General features: G+C 34.9%; 1 protein-coding gene across 5 annotated transcripts in view; it reads right to left on the bottom strand.

Moving 5' to 3' along the window:
- PRDM5 (PR/SET domain 5) overlaps positions 1 to 17,074 on the bottom strand; it is an 87,538-nt gene that overhangs the window by 11,500 nt on the left and 58,964 nt on the right. For 4 of the 5 annotated variants that reach the window (XM_056358175.1, XM_056358169.1, XM_056358159.1 and 1 more), the window contains one exon: positions 7,834 to 7,919. In XM_056358175.1, the coding sequence (XP_056214150.1) occupies positions 7,834 to 7,919 (86 nt within the window). Of the gene's footprint in view, positions 1 to 7,833; positions 7,920 to 13,741; positions 15,912 to 17,074 lie in introns of all 5 variants that reach the window. The other variant, XR_008825131.1, reaches the window with a different exon arrangement.

The raw sequence follows: 17,074 nt of genomic DNA on the forward strand, positions 1-17,074 counted from the left end.
TAAAACATCTACTGAAACAAGGGTGGCTTAGGTAGCTGATTTTATATTTTTTTTTTAGGGCTGAAATGTAACTAAACAAGACTAAGCTGATTAATGTCAAAAAAGCCCATCAGCAATACTTTCTGCTAGGTCATCACCACTAGCAACACATCCCCCATTGAGAAGAGAGGCTGAGTCACTTAAGATCACAGATGGTGTGAATTAATGGAGTCCAGTTTTGTATTTGTGAAAAATGTGCAATAACTAACAAGATGGTCTCTTAGTAATTGGAAGGTTTCTGGAAGTTGCAGCAAGTGGCTCACCCACAGACAAGAGGCCTACTTGAACTATCAGACTTGCATTTAATTACTACAGTAATATTGACACAGGGAAACAAAGGCTGATGAGCATACACAGCTCTACAGAGGTGAGATTTGAATCTTATAATTATTAAAATTCAATAAACAATCACTTTAAAAGTACAGATTTCCACAGTTGAGAAATAAAATCCTTTAAAAAATATTTCCAATAACTAAGGCAGGCACAGAAAATCTCCTGTTGAAACAGTTGTGAAAGGATGTTGGCAAATTTTAACAAAAGTCACTTTTCTAACAATAGCATCAGTCATTTTTAATAAAAGTAAATTCCATTTTGGGTGTTTGGAAAAAAAATCTGAAATTCTTGCAATAAAAATTGTAACGAAAATAAAAACATGCATCTTTACTGCAATGCCTGCCAGAAGAATAAAAGGTATATTTCTTAAAAAACTCAGTATATGCAATTGGTTGGACTTTACTATATCATTAATTTCCCATTTTCCACAGTATTTCTGCCTATTCGCTACCTAAAATCTGTAAAGTTTTTGTTTCTTTGTTTTTTTAAAACCACTGAAGTAATTTCTGCCCCTAAGATTTAGTGAAAGGGGCTTATTTAATCAGCCAGGATGAAAATTCAATAATGTTGATTCTGCTCTTGGAAGAAGAACATTATCAATATAAAAAAAAATAAAATACATTTTCACTCTGTGAGGAATAGATGATCATCAGTCAACATAACATAAAAAATGTGTGAAAATATAGGTGCAGTGGGATTCAAAACTTCTATATTCTGTATACAAATACAGATTCCACAGGCAAGGAAACCACAGCACTGGCAAAGTCATCATCCTCAGACAGATGTTTGGGAACTCACTCATGTCTCACCAACAGGGAAATACAGAGAAAAATCTAATATTGAAAAAATTTCAAAATTCAATCAACACCTCATATGATTTCAGTACACACTGTCATGTACACATAAGACTATATTTAGTACCCAATGTATTTTTTTATTTTATTTTTGGCAATAGCATGGTATGCTGTTTCTAGAACACATGACCTTTTTAAAAACTTTAAGCCCAAATATTTCATGGGAAATACAGAACAAGGGAAATTATTTCACAGTTGTCAATATTGTTCTTTTTTTAAAATTACTTCATTTTAACATTCTTCTGGGTTAAAAAAAAAAAGAATAGAGGGGTTTGCATAAACTTCCAAATGTGTACCTTGGAAAGCCTGTTTAACTCAGGACCTGGACAAGGACAACTTTCTTGTACTGTCCCAGCAACAAGTTGAAACACTGACTTGAATAGAACACCTCTCCAGGAGATTGCCTAGCTTCCAGACTTATGAAGACTCATAGTCCCATTAAATACATAAATAAAAGTAACTCGAGGTTGGCTAACTCTCTCACATACTGTGTCAGGCCTCGAGTCCTTAGCTTCTAAGGATACCTTTACACTGAAGTCACTCACGTGATTGCAGCGCATGCAGATATATTCATAAAATATACGCTCAGCCACCACTAACAAATTCACTCTGAGAAGGAAGTGTTCATGAGCTGACTTCAAAACATATCTAATACTCAGGCTACGAGATCACACCAATCCTTGCAATTGAGGCTACACTGCTAACAGTATCCAAGCTGCCCAGCTTCAAATGAATAAGAAATAGGAGACAAAGCTTCCTAAACACTACTGTGAGTACAGATAGCTTAAGTGTCCAGAAACTACATTATATCAACTGCAACCTATTAATCAGTTCCATGCAAAGTGTATACATATGTATATATATATATTTTATACACACACTGGCCAAGCATTTCAAATGTGGAAAAGTAAAGTTAGTTGCAGTGACCAAAAATACGCTTATCACTTAAATTGCTCTATTTCTTACAGTATAATCTCTGAACGTTAGGTGCTTTTAAAAACATACTTAAAGATTAATGCATCTTTAAATAGTAGGCAGTTACGCATGAAAAAGAAATGTACCTATTAATACACTTTAATTTCCAAATAATATCTTAGAAATGTACTATTTGAGCATTACAGCCAGCCACTTTCCAACCACCAGAAATAAGATTTTTAAACAAGCTATAAAATTTACATGTGTCTGTTATACCTTCAAAGTATAAATATTCAAACCAAGCGATGAAAAAACATTTGCAAATGGCTTCTACTCTTCCTGTTTTCCATCACTGCCATGTATTTAACTGAAACAAACTGTAATAAAACTACCACTTCCAGAAGTAATGAAAACATCAATTTGACATGACAATAACTCTGGGCATCCATCAATGATCATATTTCAAAACATTAACAATTACATTGCAGTAACATACAACAATTTCTCTACGTGTTTAAGCTCAAACTATGCAATATTACGTCAAGCACTGAATAAAGCCTTAGGAAATAGATGAAGTTTACTGCACTGTGAAGGCTGGAAGTATGCATGTATTTCTGCAAAGCTGATATGGTCTGTAAATTCATTTCATCAAGAACTTCAATCAATTCTTCATGTATGATTTCTTTGGCTGTTATATTTCTTTTTCTTCAGGGAAAAAAAAAAAGCCAAAAAACCAAACCATAAACGAAACACATCTACTTTAATAGAAACAAATCAATACTCAGGTGACATTTCAATATTAGGTAGTTGAGTATTTTCATCTCCTTACACTGTCAGTAGGGGTTTTGGTTTACCTCCTCTGTTTACTTCAGAGTTTGAGTTGACACCTGTGGCCACCCAGGTTGTACTCAGTTTAGCAGCTGCCAGACCTTAATCAGCTTTCTACAATGATTTTTCCAGCAGCCTTCCCTGATCCACAGGATCAGGTTTGGCATTTAATCCCATGGGCAAAATATAGCTAGATTTTATATCTACAATGACATTTTCCCTTTTGAATGTTGTATTATTAATTTTAAGCTACTTCACAATTTTTCTGGCCAAAAGACCAGACTTTTTTAAAAGATATTTACAAGCATAGCCCTTAAGGGAGGGTGCTATGATTATGCTTATTTCCACATTACTGGGCTTAGCTGATACAAAAACACCTTCTGGATTTATACATCTTGTTATTTATTATTTGAATAATTATTTTACATGCAAGAATAAATTTCAGAATAAAATGTATGTGTAGGAAAGGGTAAGAAAAGGAATAGCCACCATCCTTACAATCTTTTGAAAAGTCAACATGTCAGATGCCTGAAGAGAGAAATTTCAAGTGTGACTTCCTGGGTTTTCTTGTTCTTAGAACTGACAAAAATAAACATTGGCAAACACGCTACATTTTTTATTTCCTGATCTTTAGTTTTGTGTTTGTTGAAAAGGCCTAAGATCATAGAACAAGTTAAAGTGAATTAAAATCACGTTGAGGAGTTTCAAGCTTTTTCTGCACAGGTATAATCTTTCTTCACTGGAAATGTTCTTACATAGCACAGTTAAAATACATCTCCCTTAGTGTTTGTATTCAGATCAGGTGTGTGCTTTTGAAGCACACTTCCCAAATGTCCCGTTACTGTGCTTTGGTGCACATTTTCAAAATGTTTTGGACTGCGTAACCTGGATTCCTTTTGAGAAAAAAATAAACCAGAAGGTTTAATGCATTCCAGAGAGTGCTATTGTGCATTCAGTCCATGGGACCATACTCCACCATCTGCAGTAAAACCCTTGAAAAACATACAAGATAAACATCAGGTCCTCAGCACCAACTGTTTCACTTTACATACCTACTACTGCATTCCTCTACTTGTTAATATGAATTAGACCACTACTAGCCTGAGCACTACAATGTGACTGCATGCATTCACTTCAAAAAAGATACACGTGAATCACTCAGAATTTTCAGTTGTGCTTCTACTGCTCTTGGTTAAAGACCTGAAACACTCAAAATTGGTAATTCAACTATCAGTACTACACAGAAATATGTTAGGCTATCAACCTCAAAGTAAACCATCTTAATATTCATAATACCTAATCACCTCTACAAAACAGAGTAACAAGACAATCTCACTAGATGAGCAAGACTGTCAGAGAATTGCCACCACCGCCTCCAGCAAATAGCTTGCACCTGCTTGAGGGTAAAATGGTAGCACAAGAGAGAACACCTCTGGCAGTGACAACAGACCTGCTTGGTTTTGAAGCACATGGCATAAAATGTCAGTATTTCTGCACCTCAACTTTGCTAGCATCCCTGTGTTCAGAGAAACTCCAAGGCACATGATACTGACATTATCAAACTATTATATAACCTACATACTCAACAGCTGTTTTTCCTACTGAAAGGGTTTTCATTGTTTTTCCTGTATATTTTTCTAGATATTTTTTCTTTCAACACACTACTAAATTAAAAACCATGTATAAACACCACCAAACACACAAGGATCAATTATTTAAGTTTTTCAGCGTGTCTTAACAAGATCCTGAACGTCAACCACTACATTCCTGACAAGCATCAACCTACTACAAACATTAAATAAATCTTCATATTCTTGCCAAGCACACAAGTGCTCTTGTAAATGGTCTCTTTTCAATTTACCTCTCCATAATTTCTCTGCCCCTCTTCCTTCTTATTCCTTCCAAATACCCAAACTCCCTTCACCACTCCATTCTCTTTCACTTACGTCTGAATCGCACCACCTAAAATACATATTTATTCCCCTATGCCTGTACTAATATTGACTCATCTGAACAATTGAACTACAGCTTATTATCCTACAGTTCTGCATGAATAATGTTTTGCAGAACAGACACAGCATAAACACTTCTGACTTTAAAATCTATGAAAGTTCTTCATAAACTTTGCTCTCTGTTCTATTGTTTTTATTAATACTATTAGTCAACTTTTTTTCCTCTCCTACTAAAACTTTAAAATTTTTAGCTGTCCACTTTATTTAGATATTAAATAAGGTCTTGAAGTGTGAGGAAGAGGGAAAGTTGGGAGATGCAAGACTGTAGCAACAGGCTTTGGTTTTCAAAATTATTATTAATGTTAACATTATCAATATTGATTCTTATTACCTCAAAGCAAAAAAATTTTTTTTTGAGCTTTGTAATAGGAGTAGCATATAAACAGCATGACCACAAAAAGAATCAAAACGCCAAACCAAGGCCTAAAACCATCACAGTGCCTGCATATTTTAATCCTCCAGCATAATCTTAAAGTTTTTGAGTAGTCTGCTTAGCATACTCACAAGAAAAATTGAAATATAATGTGTTCAGATCTAGATGATCATGACATCTCAAGTATATGGAAACACTCATATTACATTCAGTGGGAACCACACTTACTTTCTGTAAGGATGATATTTTGACTACATGATACAGCAGAATATTTTATGAGACGTTTTAAATTAAATGTTATTATGCTCTTAGTGCAATTATGTTCTTAGCGCAATAAAAAAATCTAATTACAACATCTACATATATTAAAAAGGAATCTCCACTCTGTAAAAATCTGTTTTCCTAACTCTTCCCTTTCCTATTAGCCAAATAACAAACCTTGGTTGAATTGTCCTTTTATCATTCATAATAAATAATAAATTATATTTATATATATAAATATAATAATTATTTTCTTTTTCGTCCTGTTTCAACATTAAAGTCCTCAGTTTGCCTTTCAGTCCAATTTTATATAAGCATTTTGCAGGCCGCCTGCAAATTTCAGTCTGGTTTTGTTTTGGTTTTTTTTCTTCCATATAACACAGGCAGAATATGACGAATATGGGAATATATGTAAGCAACAAGTTACATAGAAGCAGCATGCAACCAAACACTAAATACATTTCAGAGCATAGCTAAGAGCAAGAAACATCCCAAGAAAACTACACTCAGCTAAAGAACAACTATAAGTTTTCCATTCAGTACAATTAAAAATCTCTACTTCAATTTTTCAATTGTTAACATAGTATTTATTACCTGCCCTCTGTGGGTAATCAGGACCTATGCATACAACTGAAAAAAAAACCCCACCCACAATTATCAACGGCTTTTCTCCACTGAAGTACTGCTTTTTCTAAGACTAGGATATGCAATCCTGCTGTAAATGACTTATCAATTAATTTACAGCTTTTAAGCAATGAAGATAATGTTTGTAAAGTTCTCTAACCTCACTCATGAGCATGGATTTTAGAAGAAATCATCACCTGGTATAAATCAGTACATCAATGGAGATACATCCTTACAGGCTCTAAAGGCCTATTCTTAACTCTTTTTGTCCTCTTTTTTTTCTACAGAGCCGGGGGGGGTTTGTTGTTCTTACTCAAACCGTGTGACAAATCAGGAAAACATTAAACTTGGCACTATTTCAGAGCTGGTCTTGTTTACCACTCCTCCCACTGACAGCCATGAAGAATATATACATGATAATGAAATTTCTCCTAGTGCAAAAACAGTAATATGGGACAGTAACAACAGAAAACAATTCCTAGCACTTCTTAAAGTGATTTAACAGCTGAAAAGAAGGAGAAACAACTAACAACATGGAACTAGCCTGCTGCCAATGAATCACCATTAACACCGCACAAACTATTAATTTACTTCTAAAGTTTGGGGTACTCAAGACCTAGGTAAAATGGTAGAAAATTAAACATTTTTGATCTTATTTTGAAAGCTATTCTTTCTGCAGATTTGCTCATGGAGAGTACTAAATTATCACCCTTTTCTACTTCCAAACAGATAAAGAACTTTCTTGGTTTGGCCTCAAGGCTGCCTTGACTGCTGTAAGCAGTAACAGCTCCCAAGGGATTACTAGCAAAAGCTACAGGCTACAGTATACTTCTATTTTTTTCATTTGCTTTCTTATGGTGGATAGGGAGGCCAGAGGCAGGTAGTATATGGAATGCTAGACCAGCCTAACCTGGAGATCTCCCTTTAGTAAGGGAATTCACATCTGGCAGTTTGAAGACAGCTCACCATCTCTTTGCTGGCTTAGTGAGGCCAAGATCTCGCCTTTGTCCTCTAGTAAACACACACACATAATAAGGCTCTCCCCTGAAACAGGGAACCTTTGTGCTAACTGAGGTTCAAGGTTCAAAAATAATCTTCGCAACATATGCAATTTGCCTTCTATTTTGCCTTCAGTTGTTGAAGTCATTTTGCAGCTTAATTTTTGTCATCAGTTACCAAAGAGCAGCTGCCACAAAAGCTCATAGTGATTGGATTTTAAGAAGACAGTAAGAACCAAAGCACTGGGTATTGAATTTTCAAGAATAGTGAAGCCTTTACAGAATTGTTTACTCAGTAAACAATCACATTGATTTGTATCTCGTAAATAACCACAGCTTAAAGGAAGAGTTACTTTATACAACATATAAGAAATCTAACACAGAAAAAAATAGGTCAGTAAGGGAGTCATAATTAGAATTTCACAAGTTAATGACTTACATCTTTGCCTCTTATTTTGATACGTATAAAAATCTTGGTTGGTATAGGCTAATCTCTACACAAACAGTAATTATTTACTTTTCTCCACACATGATTCATAGACAATCCTCAAGTAACCATAAAAACTGAGCTACACTTATGCTTACGTGGGACTTACCCTTGTGTGGGTGCGAATATGCATCTTCAATCCATCATTCTTGCTGAAAGCTTTGTCACAGTAAGGACACTGGTAAGGACGCTCACCTGAAAACAAGGCAGGCATTAGAATCAGTATATGAAGGCCTTGCAGCACAGTTATTTCTCAAATTGAGGTTTTTCTGGCCTCGTTTTCACTCAATTCAAACAAGAAGAGATCTAAGCATTAGAAAAATGACAAATAGAGGTCCACCTCAGCAGGGTGCAGGGCTGGATGAAAATATTCCTCTTTGCTGCTTGATTCTGTTCTAGCAATACATGAATACACACAGAGAACCTTGGGGTGGGGGGCTGGTGGGGAAAGAAAGAAAAAAAACCAAAACACCTACTGCCCTTGCTCAAACACATTCTGCAGTGATTTACACATGGTCACTTTTACGGTTAGGCATTAAATGCTCCCAAATATTTCTTCTATTTCACATCTGGTCGTTATTAGAGCCCTCTGGGTGTCAGAATCCCAATGTAATATAAAATCTACTCTTTTTTTAATGCTGTATCTGAACTGTGTTAGAAGCCAGTTAATCAAAAGTTTCTGCAATTTTTGTGTTGCAATTTGTAACTGAAATAGAAGCAGAACAATCTTAGCATCTCCCTTGCAGCATCCTGTATCTTAGAGGTATTTAGTGTAATGCTCCATTAAACTGGTATCATTTAGCACAGATCTTCTGAAAGCCACATTAGTGTAATGTGGATACTGAGCTATTCAGAATCACATGAAGAGTTTCTAAGCTAGTTCCATAATTTGGAAGAAGTGATAAAGCCTTATAATTCCCTAAGGGCTTTTTAATTCTTAACGCTTTAGGCAATACACTGGAACCTGAGTCTATTGCCTCTTTTTTTCTGTACACAATGCTTTAAAAGCAAATGATCAGGCTGTTTCTAGTACAAACACACAGTTCAACAAATATTTTCCTATTAAAAAAATCCTATTTGTTCTATGTAATCATAACACTGAAGGTGTAACAAACCTTTGAAAATACTTCTTAAGCAAAGTCTGTTCTGCTAAGACAATGCACAGCTTTCTGCTCATGAAAGAATCTTTGCATGTATAGAGAGGTTTAACGTAGTCCAAATGTCAAACACTCATTAACACTCACACTCAATCATGGAAAATAGGTAAGGAAGATTAACTACATTTTACACTTTAGAAGCCCCCAGAAATATTTCACCAATATGCCAAAGATCAGAGTGCAAGAGAGTGGCAGTAACAGAGATAAACATTTAAAGCTTCACAGACCCTAATAACAGGAATATTCATCTTGACTTGGAGAAAGGAAGTCTCATCTCTCTTCTCATCTTTTCTCTACATGAGGTATTCCCCCGTGATTGCTCAGAGGGAAGATACTGGATGTTTTCTTTCTTGGAAAGAAGATGTCAAAGGATCACAAAAACTATGTAACAGGGACAGCTTACAGAAACAGCTTTTTAGAAGAACCAGCTATGATTACAGTACAGCTGATCAGTCGATAGTCACTGTAGTACGTAAAATCTCCATATAGTTACAGGTTGTGTAGAAGTTTGAGGGCAGCTGAGATTAAATGGTTATTTAAGTAAGGGGATTTAAAAAAACTACTTAGTAGATAGACTGTTTTGTCATTACTGTTTAGATAACTCTGTTAATGACAGCAGCAAAACACTGTGTAGCAAAGTATTCGTGAAATACAAATATTTTTCTTTCTTTCTTGTGTTCTGCCATCTCTCAGAGAGCACACTTTTGTGAATTTGGCTTTTTTTTTTTCTTAGGACGATGACAACTATCACTGTGTTATAGCTGTGTTTTCGTCAAGCAGTTTGAAATATGATACTCTTATGACCCTCAGTGTCTTTAATCCATGCCTTCGAAATTCAAACACTCCCAACAGTTGTCAGTACTCAAATATTTAATTAATTCAGCTGACATTTTTATGGTTTAGGGCTTTTGAATGTAGAAGTTAAAGTTTCAGCATTTTGTAAGCAGATGAGCGTTGACAGGTAGGAGTCGTATCCCTCCTGCCTCTCTCCCTCATCCCCAAGTCTCTTTAAAGCGTAAAGACTTTTGCTTTCAAAGGATGGTTTGGAGTTTGTCTGAAATGGATTAACTGTGTCCTTCAGAAATTAACCATTGAGACATGGTAGCTGATGGGTAAGGCTTTGAAGAGCTTTCAGCAGATGCCAGTAGAGGGCAACAGTATGACTTCGTATCAACATGTTACACCTGAAAAACTCTTCCAGCAGTTGTTACATTCTGTGAATTTTCAAAAATCTCTGCGGTTCCAAAGAATCCAGTTTACTATGTAACTCAAGATTGTGAGCTCTGACTTAACATTAATGCTTAGTGACATCCTATATTTGTGTATAAGAAATATATGGATATTTATAAATTTTTTAAATAAATAATAACTTGCATTTAAAAATTCTTTTATCTGTGAAAAAGAGTTAAGATTCCCCTCATTTGACATCAACCTTGTGAAAATATATAACATCTAATTTTAACTAGTTGTTTGGAATCCCAGTGAAATTAAGGATAAAAGAAAGTTAAGATTAATTGCTCTCTGGAAAGGGCCTAACTTTGTTGCCTGTCTGAGAACTGAATAAACTGCCTTCACTCAAAGTATCTTTTTTCTCTATGTACTGTATCAGGAACCTAGGCAACCAATTCAGATTAGATGTTTGAACTTACAAGCAGCAGTTTTTGGCAAGATTGTTATAATCCTATTTCTTAACTTCTCTATCTCTGGTAAAAATTAACTTCTCTCCTTGCTTCATAACTAGATAAACTAGGCAAACATTATTCATCCTACCAGTTAGTTGCTCATAAAAATGATCCAAATAATAGAATCATCAATGAAATTACTGGTGAAGCAGGTATTCCCCAAGAGAAGTCTTATATAGTCTATCCCACATGAAGTCCTGTAAGATAAACAGGAGCAGTGAATCCTTTCTCCAATACCATGATATGTAAATGGATGAGACGACATCAGAAAAAGAACAGATTTGAAATAATGCATGCTAAATATATTCCTCCTACACATGGTTTGCTGAAGTGCAATGTCTTATACAGAACTATTGCCAACGTCCACAAATTAGAGGGTTTTGTGCTTTTTGTCAAAGTTTAGAATTGTCAGTAAGAAAAACTGGACAGCAAGTATGATGTGATGAAAGCTCCTGGGAAGGTGACATTATCCATCAGTGCTTTCACATTTGCCCCCAATGAAGCAAAGACCACCAAAAATCAATTATAAGCATCAGAATATTAAACTTCAGATCAACTCATGCACAATAAATACTTGCAGATTTCCAGATGTATAGCTTCTTTGATCAGAAAAGGAATGGATCTGTTACAAGGAGATTAAAAGGAAAAATGACTAAGATGAGCAAGTGAAATGGTGTTGGAAGTTGTTTATCTATCTCTTTCTCTAGTCCTCACAAAAAGGAGATACTAAGCACCAAAATGAAAGGAAGCTATCTCCCCTACAACAAACTACAATTTCTTCTTTGATTTACTGCTAGAAGCATGCTTATGAGACATGGTGTCAATGTGTGATAACATCATACTAGGAGGAGGTGCACCTTAGGTAAAGTTGTTGATGCCAATTAACAATTATGCCATTTGCACTCTACATTTTTATATAAATCTGTTTTTATATATAAATACATATAAAACATAGAAATATATTTATATTTGGAGGCAATGATAAATCCTTACCAGGGGTATCACACTGAAGTAAATCTGTGCACTGTTTTTTTACTGTGATGCCTTTTCAATGCAGTCAATGGTAGAGTAAGTTTTCAAAGGTATTATTTACTATTTCACAAAGTGAGGGTGGTTGGTTGTTTCTTTTTTAAAAAATCTAATTTATATTTAAAAATATGGGGGGAGGGGGTGGGGGGGGTGGCAGCGGCGCAGGGAATATTTTAACTTCCAAATACACTACGCAGCCTTCCTACCACTTCACATTTGGAAAATATCTGAAAAAAAAAAACCGCCTGACCTTCCATGTTGTTGTTTGCAACTCTGACATGAAACCAGAACTGAGACTATGATCCACATTTTTCACTAAAGCATTTCACCAAGGCTTTCTACTTTAGTACAGTATCAAAATGCAGTAGACATATTAAACATATCTTAATTTGACAGCTTGTCCAGTTAACATGACCAGAAGTAATTTTGTGAATGCAACAATAACCAAGAACAATTGCTATCATTAAAATAGCAAAACACTCAGATAAGACAGACATAATAAATGCTACGTTTACCCTCAAGTTACAGTTGACCGTCATGTCCCTGCTGTCCAAGAACAAACTGCTCAACACATTAATGGTACTACTGTACAAATAACCCCAAATAAATAATCCTTGGATAAATTGCAGTGGCTTTAATATAATGCAAAGTCTAGACATTCTACTTCCAGATTCTGTATGAACAAACCCAAAGCTTTTAACATAATAAAAATAAATTTAATCCTAATACAGGGATTACAAAAAACAATTCCACGATTGAAAACCATATGGGATCTTGATCTGAAAACATGTCATGATTGAACTGATGTATTTTTTTTCCTCAAGTGTGTACATGTCTAGCTTGTGATCACAGCACCTACTAGACCTTAACATAGCATTAAAAGTTAAACACCACATCCTTCCATTGCAGTTCAGCTAAGGATGGACAGCTTCCCACAAGGCATTTGCAATCAAAGGTGCTGTAAGGTAGTATTTACAATGAGGTTAGCACCCAGATTTCCCAAACTCACATACCCCTGCCTGGGAGCAAAACTATTAAACAAAGCCAAATACACATTAGTTCAAGATTTCAGTGACTACAGCTAGACATTTAATAGAGAATTTGAGACAAAGTAATTCAAATTAGTCATATGTGTTGCTATTTTTATACTGTATTTTGTATTCCCTGCAGCCAGTTTAGCCACAAAAAAAAAGCTGATTACAAAATCAGGCTGATTAAACACCAATAGTAGTGATTACCTTGAAACAATGACCTCAAGTAAGATCAACCAAATATGTACTTTTCAGTGACAAATATATGCCCATCAAATGAGACAAATGAAACATGCAACAGAAAAAGACTCCTGAAAAAGGCTGTTACAATAGCACCTGAAAAGACCACCAAACCAAAAAAAGATGGGTCAACAGCATGCTGAAGTATGCATTTGATGAACTACCACATTCAGTTTTAGAAGCAGTCTCAACAGAACTCTTTCAAACGCTCTACAGGCATTACTTCTTTTTCATTCTGTTAAATTTGGAGTCATATTTACTGTCCCCATTCCCATGCAGCTTGCTTGGTCACCTGTATATAATTCTCAGGCATGTTTATTAGCCTTCATGTACAAATTTCCTGGCTTTCTGTCTTTATTGCAACTGCTGTATTAAGGAATAAAGAATTTGAATTATGCAGTAAAATTATCAAGGCGGTTTTTTTGTACTTTTTACTATTTCTATGCTTGGTCAGTTGCGGTATTCAGCACCAGTGGTCTAGGTCAACATGAACATCAGGAAAAGATCTCCAACAGACTGCACTAAATGTCAGATCATGTGCAGCGTATGTAACTAAAAAGAAATAGTTTTCTTTGATTTTCTTTACAAAATTAACACATAATTATGGCAATGTGATCCCTCAGAATCTTCCACAGACCATTTACCACCATCTAAACATAGCTCCTTTTCAGATGTTGAACTACTTATTACAAAGGATTAGAAGATTATTTCTTAAAAAAAAAAAATATATATCTCTGAGTGTATTATTTTAAAACGTCAATTTTCAGAACAGTTATGGTAAAGTACAATCCTTTTTAAAGGCCTAACTTAAAACTGGTGTAGGGAAAAGGGGAAGAAGGGAGACTCTACACAACTGTGGTGGAAAGAAGGCAGTTCACCTGCGGAGGAATGTGGAGGCAAGGGGGCCATCTGGATCACACATGCAACACTCCGTACCAGATGATCAACAGGGCAGTCCAGAATGGGAATTGCAAGAAGGCTTTTTTAGTCAGAGATAATCTGCTGTGATGACAGCATTCAACAGCAAGTAAGGATGGGCAAAAGGTTAACAGATATAACAAAATTATAATCTGTGACATATGCTTTAGAACACTATCTGTTCATATAGAGCACTTGACAGCTTTACACATTTATCGTCAGCTGCTGTTGCTCTGTATATGGTGTTCCCATCAAATTAAAAAGGAAGTTTGTGTACAGAATTAACTTAATACACCTTACAAGTATCTACACCACACAAAGTAACTAAAGATACACGGAACTGAATTTCTCCCATATGAAAAGAACTTATTAAGAATTAAAGTTAAGCTAAATAGTAACTCAAGGAACCAAGTGAGTTCAACAGAACTTAACTTAGAAAATGCCAGAAATCCATTTATTGAGTGAAGATTATATATTCATACTTCAAGAAAATACTCAATAAATTTCACCACCTTGGTGTTGTACAGCACATCAAATGGCCCTTGACAAGACAAACACTTCTTCAAAATATTAAATTTCCTCTTGTGTACAGGTGGCAGTTTCTAGATACCAAGTAGCATTTTCAAAAGCATTTAATACCTGAGGTCTCTTAAGGGTTTTTATAATTTTGACCAGGGATTCTAAGAAAGGAAAAAAATGGGAGAATAATCAAAAAGCTTGGCCACCTGCAGCAGCTAGCTGCTCTCTTTATGACACCTGGACTAGTCTTAATCTGGAGTAGACAATAAAAACACTTATCTGGCTTATACAAAATTCTGACCTGCCTGATTTTCAAACATTAAACACTCAAAATTCAGCAGTTTAGAAGGTACAATAGTATCCACACAGGAGTAGCTTTCTCATGCCAAGAACCAAGCAACTTTATGATCTGAAAGATAAAATATCTGTGAATGACAGCTGAGACAAGACCCAGAAACACCAAATATACATGTAATTCTACACTCACAGTCAGTCAGATAAAGAAAGTGATACCTCTTTGACTGCTATGAGGAGAACAGTCCTGTTGCCCGAGGGAAATGGAAAAACAGTGCTCAGGTATGGGTCAATTAGAGACATTTCTTACACATTATTTACTTCATTTTAACCAATATTCAAACCTAGCAGACTCTGAAGACAAGAGATTATTTATTTTTCTTTGCTGATGATTAATAACACTAAGTCTGTGTATTTGTGAATTCTTTTTAACCAAGCTCTAATACTTGTGTAATGTCCCAGCACAAGGAAGAATTAGCATCGTTTTTATGTGAATTAACCAAATGCATTTCCCATTCACTAAAAATGGTCACATATTTAATAAGAAAAAAACCTCAACTGTTACTCTTTTCAAAACCAGATTGTTTTAACCATTTTTTTCTGTTAATATTCTTTCTTAGAAGTACTTAGCCATGCCTTACTCTTTGAGACACAGAAACGGTATTTTCACAGCTGAGAAGTTTATTTTCTAAGTTTGGGGTTTATTCAGAGAACTCAGATTACCTATAGTTGAGAACAATAGTTAAAATGTTTGTCCTATCTGGTCCATCAAAATTATCCTGATATAATTGAGGTTTTAGTTATTTAGAACTAAATGGATCACAAAGACTACTAAAGGACCCTACACAAACTAAGGCTATCTGAATCTGTACCGAAAACCCTAAACTACCATTGTTACTTAGGGTTTCTCATCAGTTCCACAGTAGTATTAAAACTTTAGCCACAAATAAAAACCCAACACACTTTAAAAAATAAAACAGCTTCATTCTTTACATCTATCAGTAGCATTAAGCAATCTGATTTCCCATTAACATCTATGACTTCAGTGAACTCATCATGATCAACCAAATCGTTTAATGTATATGCATTAATCAATCCATAATTCATTTGATCTAAAGTTGTCACTAGCATTCAAATAATCTATCCTTTTAAGAACATTTCTTCCTTCATGGAAGCAGACAACAAGAAGCTGACAGCTGCATGAAACTTTACAGGTATTTCTAAAGATTTAACTGTTGTCTGGAGATAAATAGGACAATGATGTATAAACTGAAGGGTTTAGAAATGCAGAATCTTACCTTTGAGGCCTTCTGCAAGCTGCATTTTAAATTCAGTAGATAAAAGAGAGATCATTTATAAGTTATTGAATAGAAACAACCTATCTGTAGACATTTCCAAGCTGTTCATTGACTAGATACAGATACATTTTTTCATATACGTCATTGTGATAAGAGGAAGTTCCTTCAAGCCTTCCTTTTATCTTTTTTTTTTTTTTAAATATAAGAAAATATAAATTACTTAAGGTAATTTGCCAGACAATTCACTAGAATGAGGATCCTGGATGTACATCATTTCTTACATACATGAATAAACAGTTGCTTTCTTAACTATTAAAAGTTCGGAGACATATTTTATACAGTAAAAAGTGAAAGTTACACTGTACTTCAACTCATTGCTTCCTTCAATTACTTTGAAGTATTATGTTCACAAATGATCGAACTACTGTTAATAACCAAAGATTTTTATTGTAATTCCACAACTAATATTTTGTTTGTTTACTCAGGAATTTTTACAGGAAACTGCAAAATTTGGACCCAGATGTTTATACAGTTGGACCTTAAACATTATTTTAAATATGCTCAAATGCCTAGTTAATCCCATTGTAGAAATGAGACTACAATGGCAAAGTTAGGACCATAACATCAGTGCAGAGGATGACAGACATATCAAGGCGGCAATCAGCACCTACATGTATAAGGGACAAGTATGAAGAAATGTTTTCATGAGCTTATAAAACAGTGTTTAGTTATGGAAATTGCAAAAGTAAGTTTAACTGTGTTGACACAAAGGATATGGAAGTCCGTGGTCCGAATGCTTTTTGCTGCTTTATTGTAATCTCTTGGTATTATCTTTTACTCACGTATATGAAAGCAAATTTACAAAGAACTTTCTCAACTCATTCTTACAAAATAAAGCTGCTTTTTCCACATACCAGAGAACAGATATGTACGAATGCCACATTAAGTCACGGGTTTTAAATGGCATAGAATAGAAACATTAATCTTTTCAGAAAATGTTTTGGACAGATGTAAACTCATAGTCATCTTACTAACTTTTTATCAGGACTTTGACTAACTGTGATGGAAAAAGCAAAGTAAGGTTACATTTTAACCTATATTTGCATGTACAAGCAGTTTCTAGAAGATATGTATGGTCATTAGCTGTCCCTCACCTGCCCCTGGTAAAAGGGAGTAAGTAAA

This window comes from Falco biarmicus, chromosome 1 (genome assembly GCF_023638135.1).
Source record: "Falco biarmicus isolate bFalBia1 chromosome 1, bFalBia1.pri, whole genome shotgun sequence".
NCBI classification, from domain to species: domain Eukaryota; kingdom Metazoa; phylum Chordata; class Aves; order Falconiformes; family Falconidae; genus Falco; species Falco biarmicus.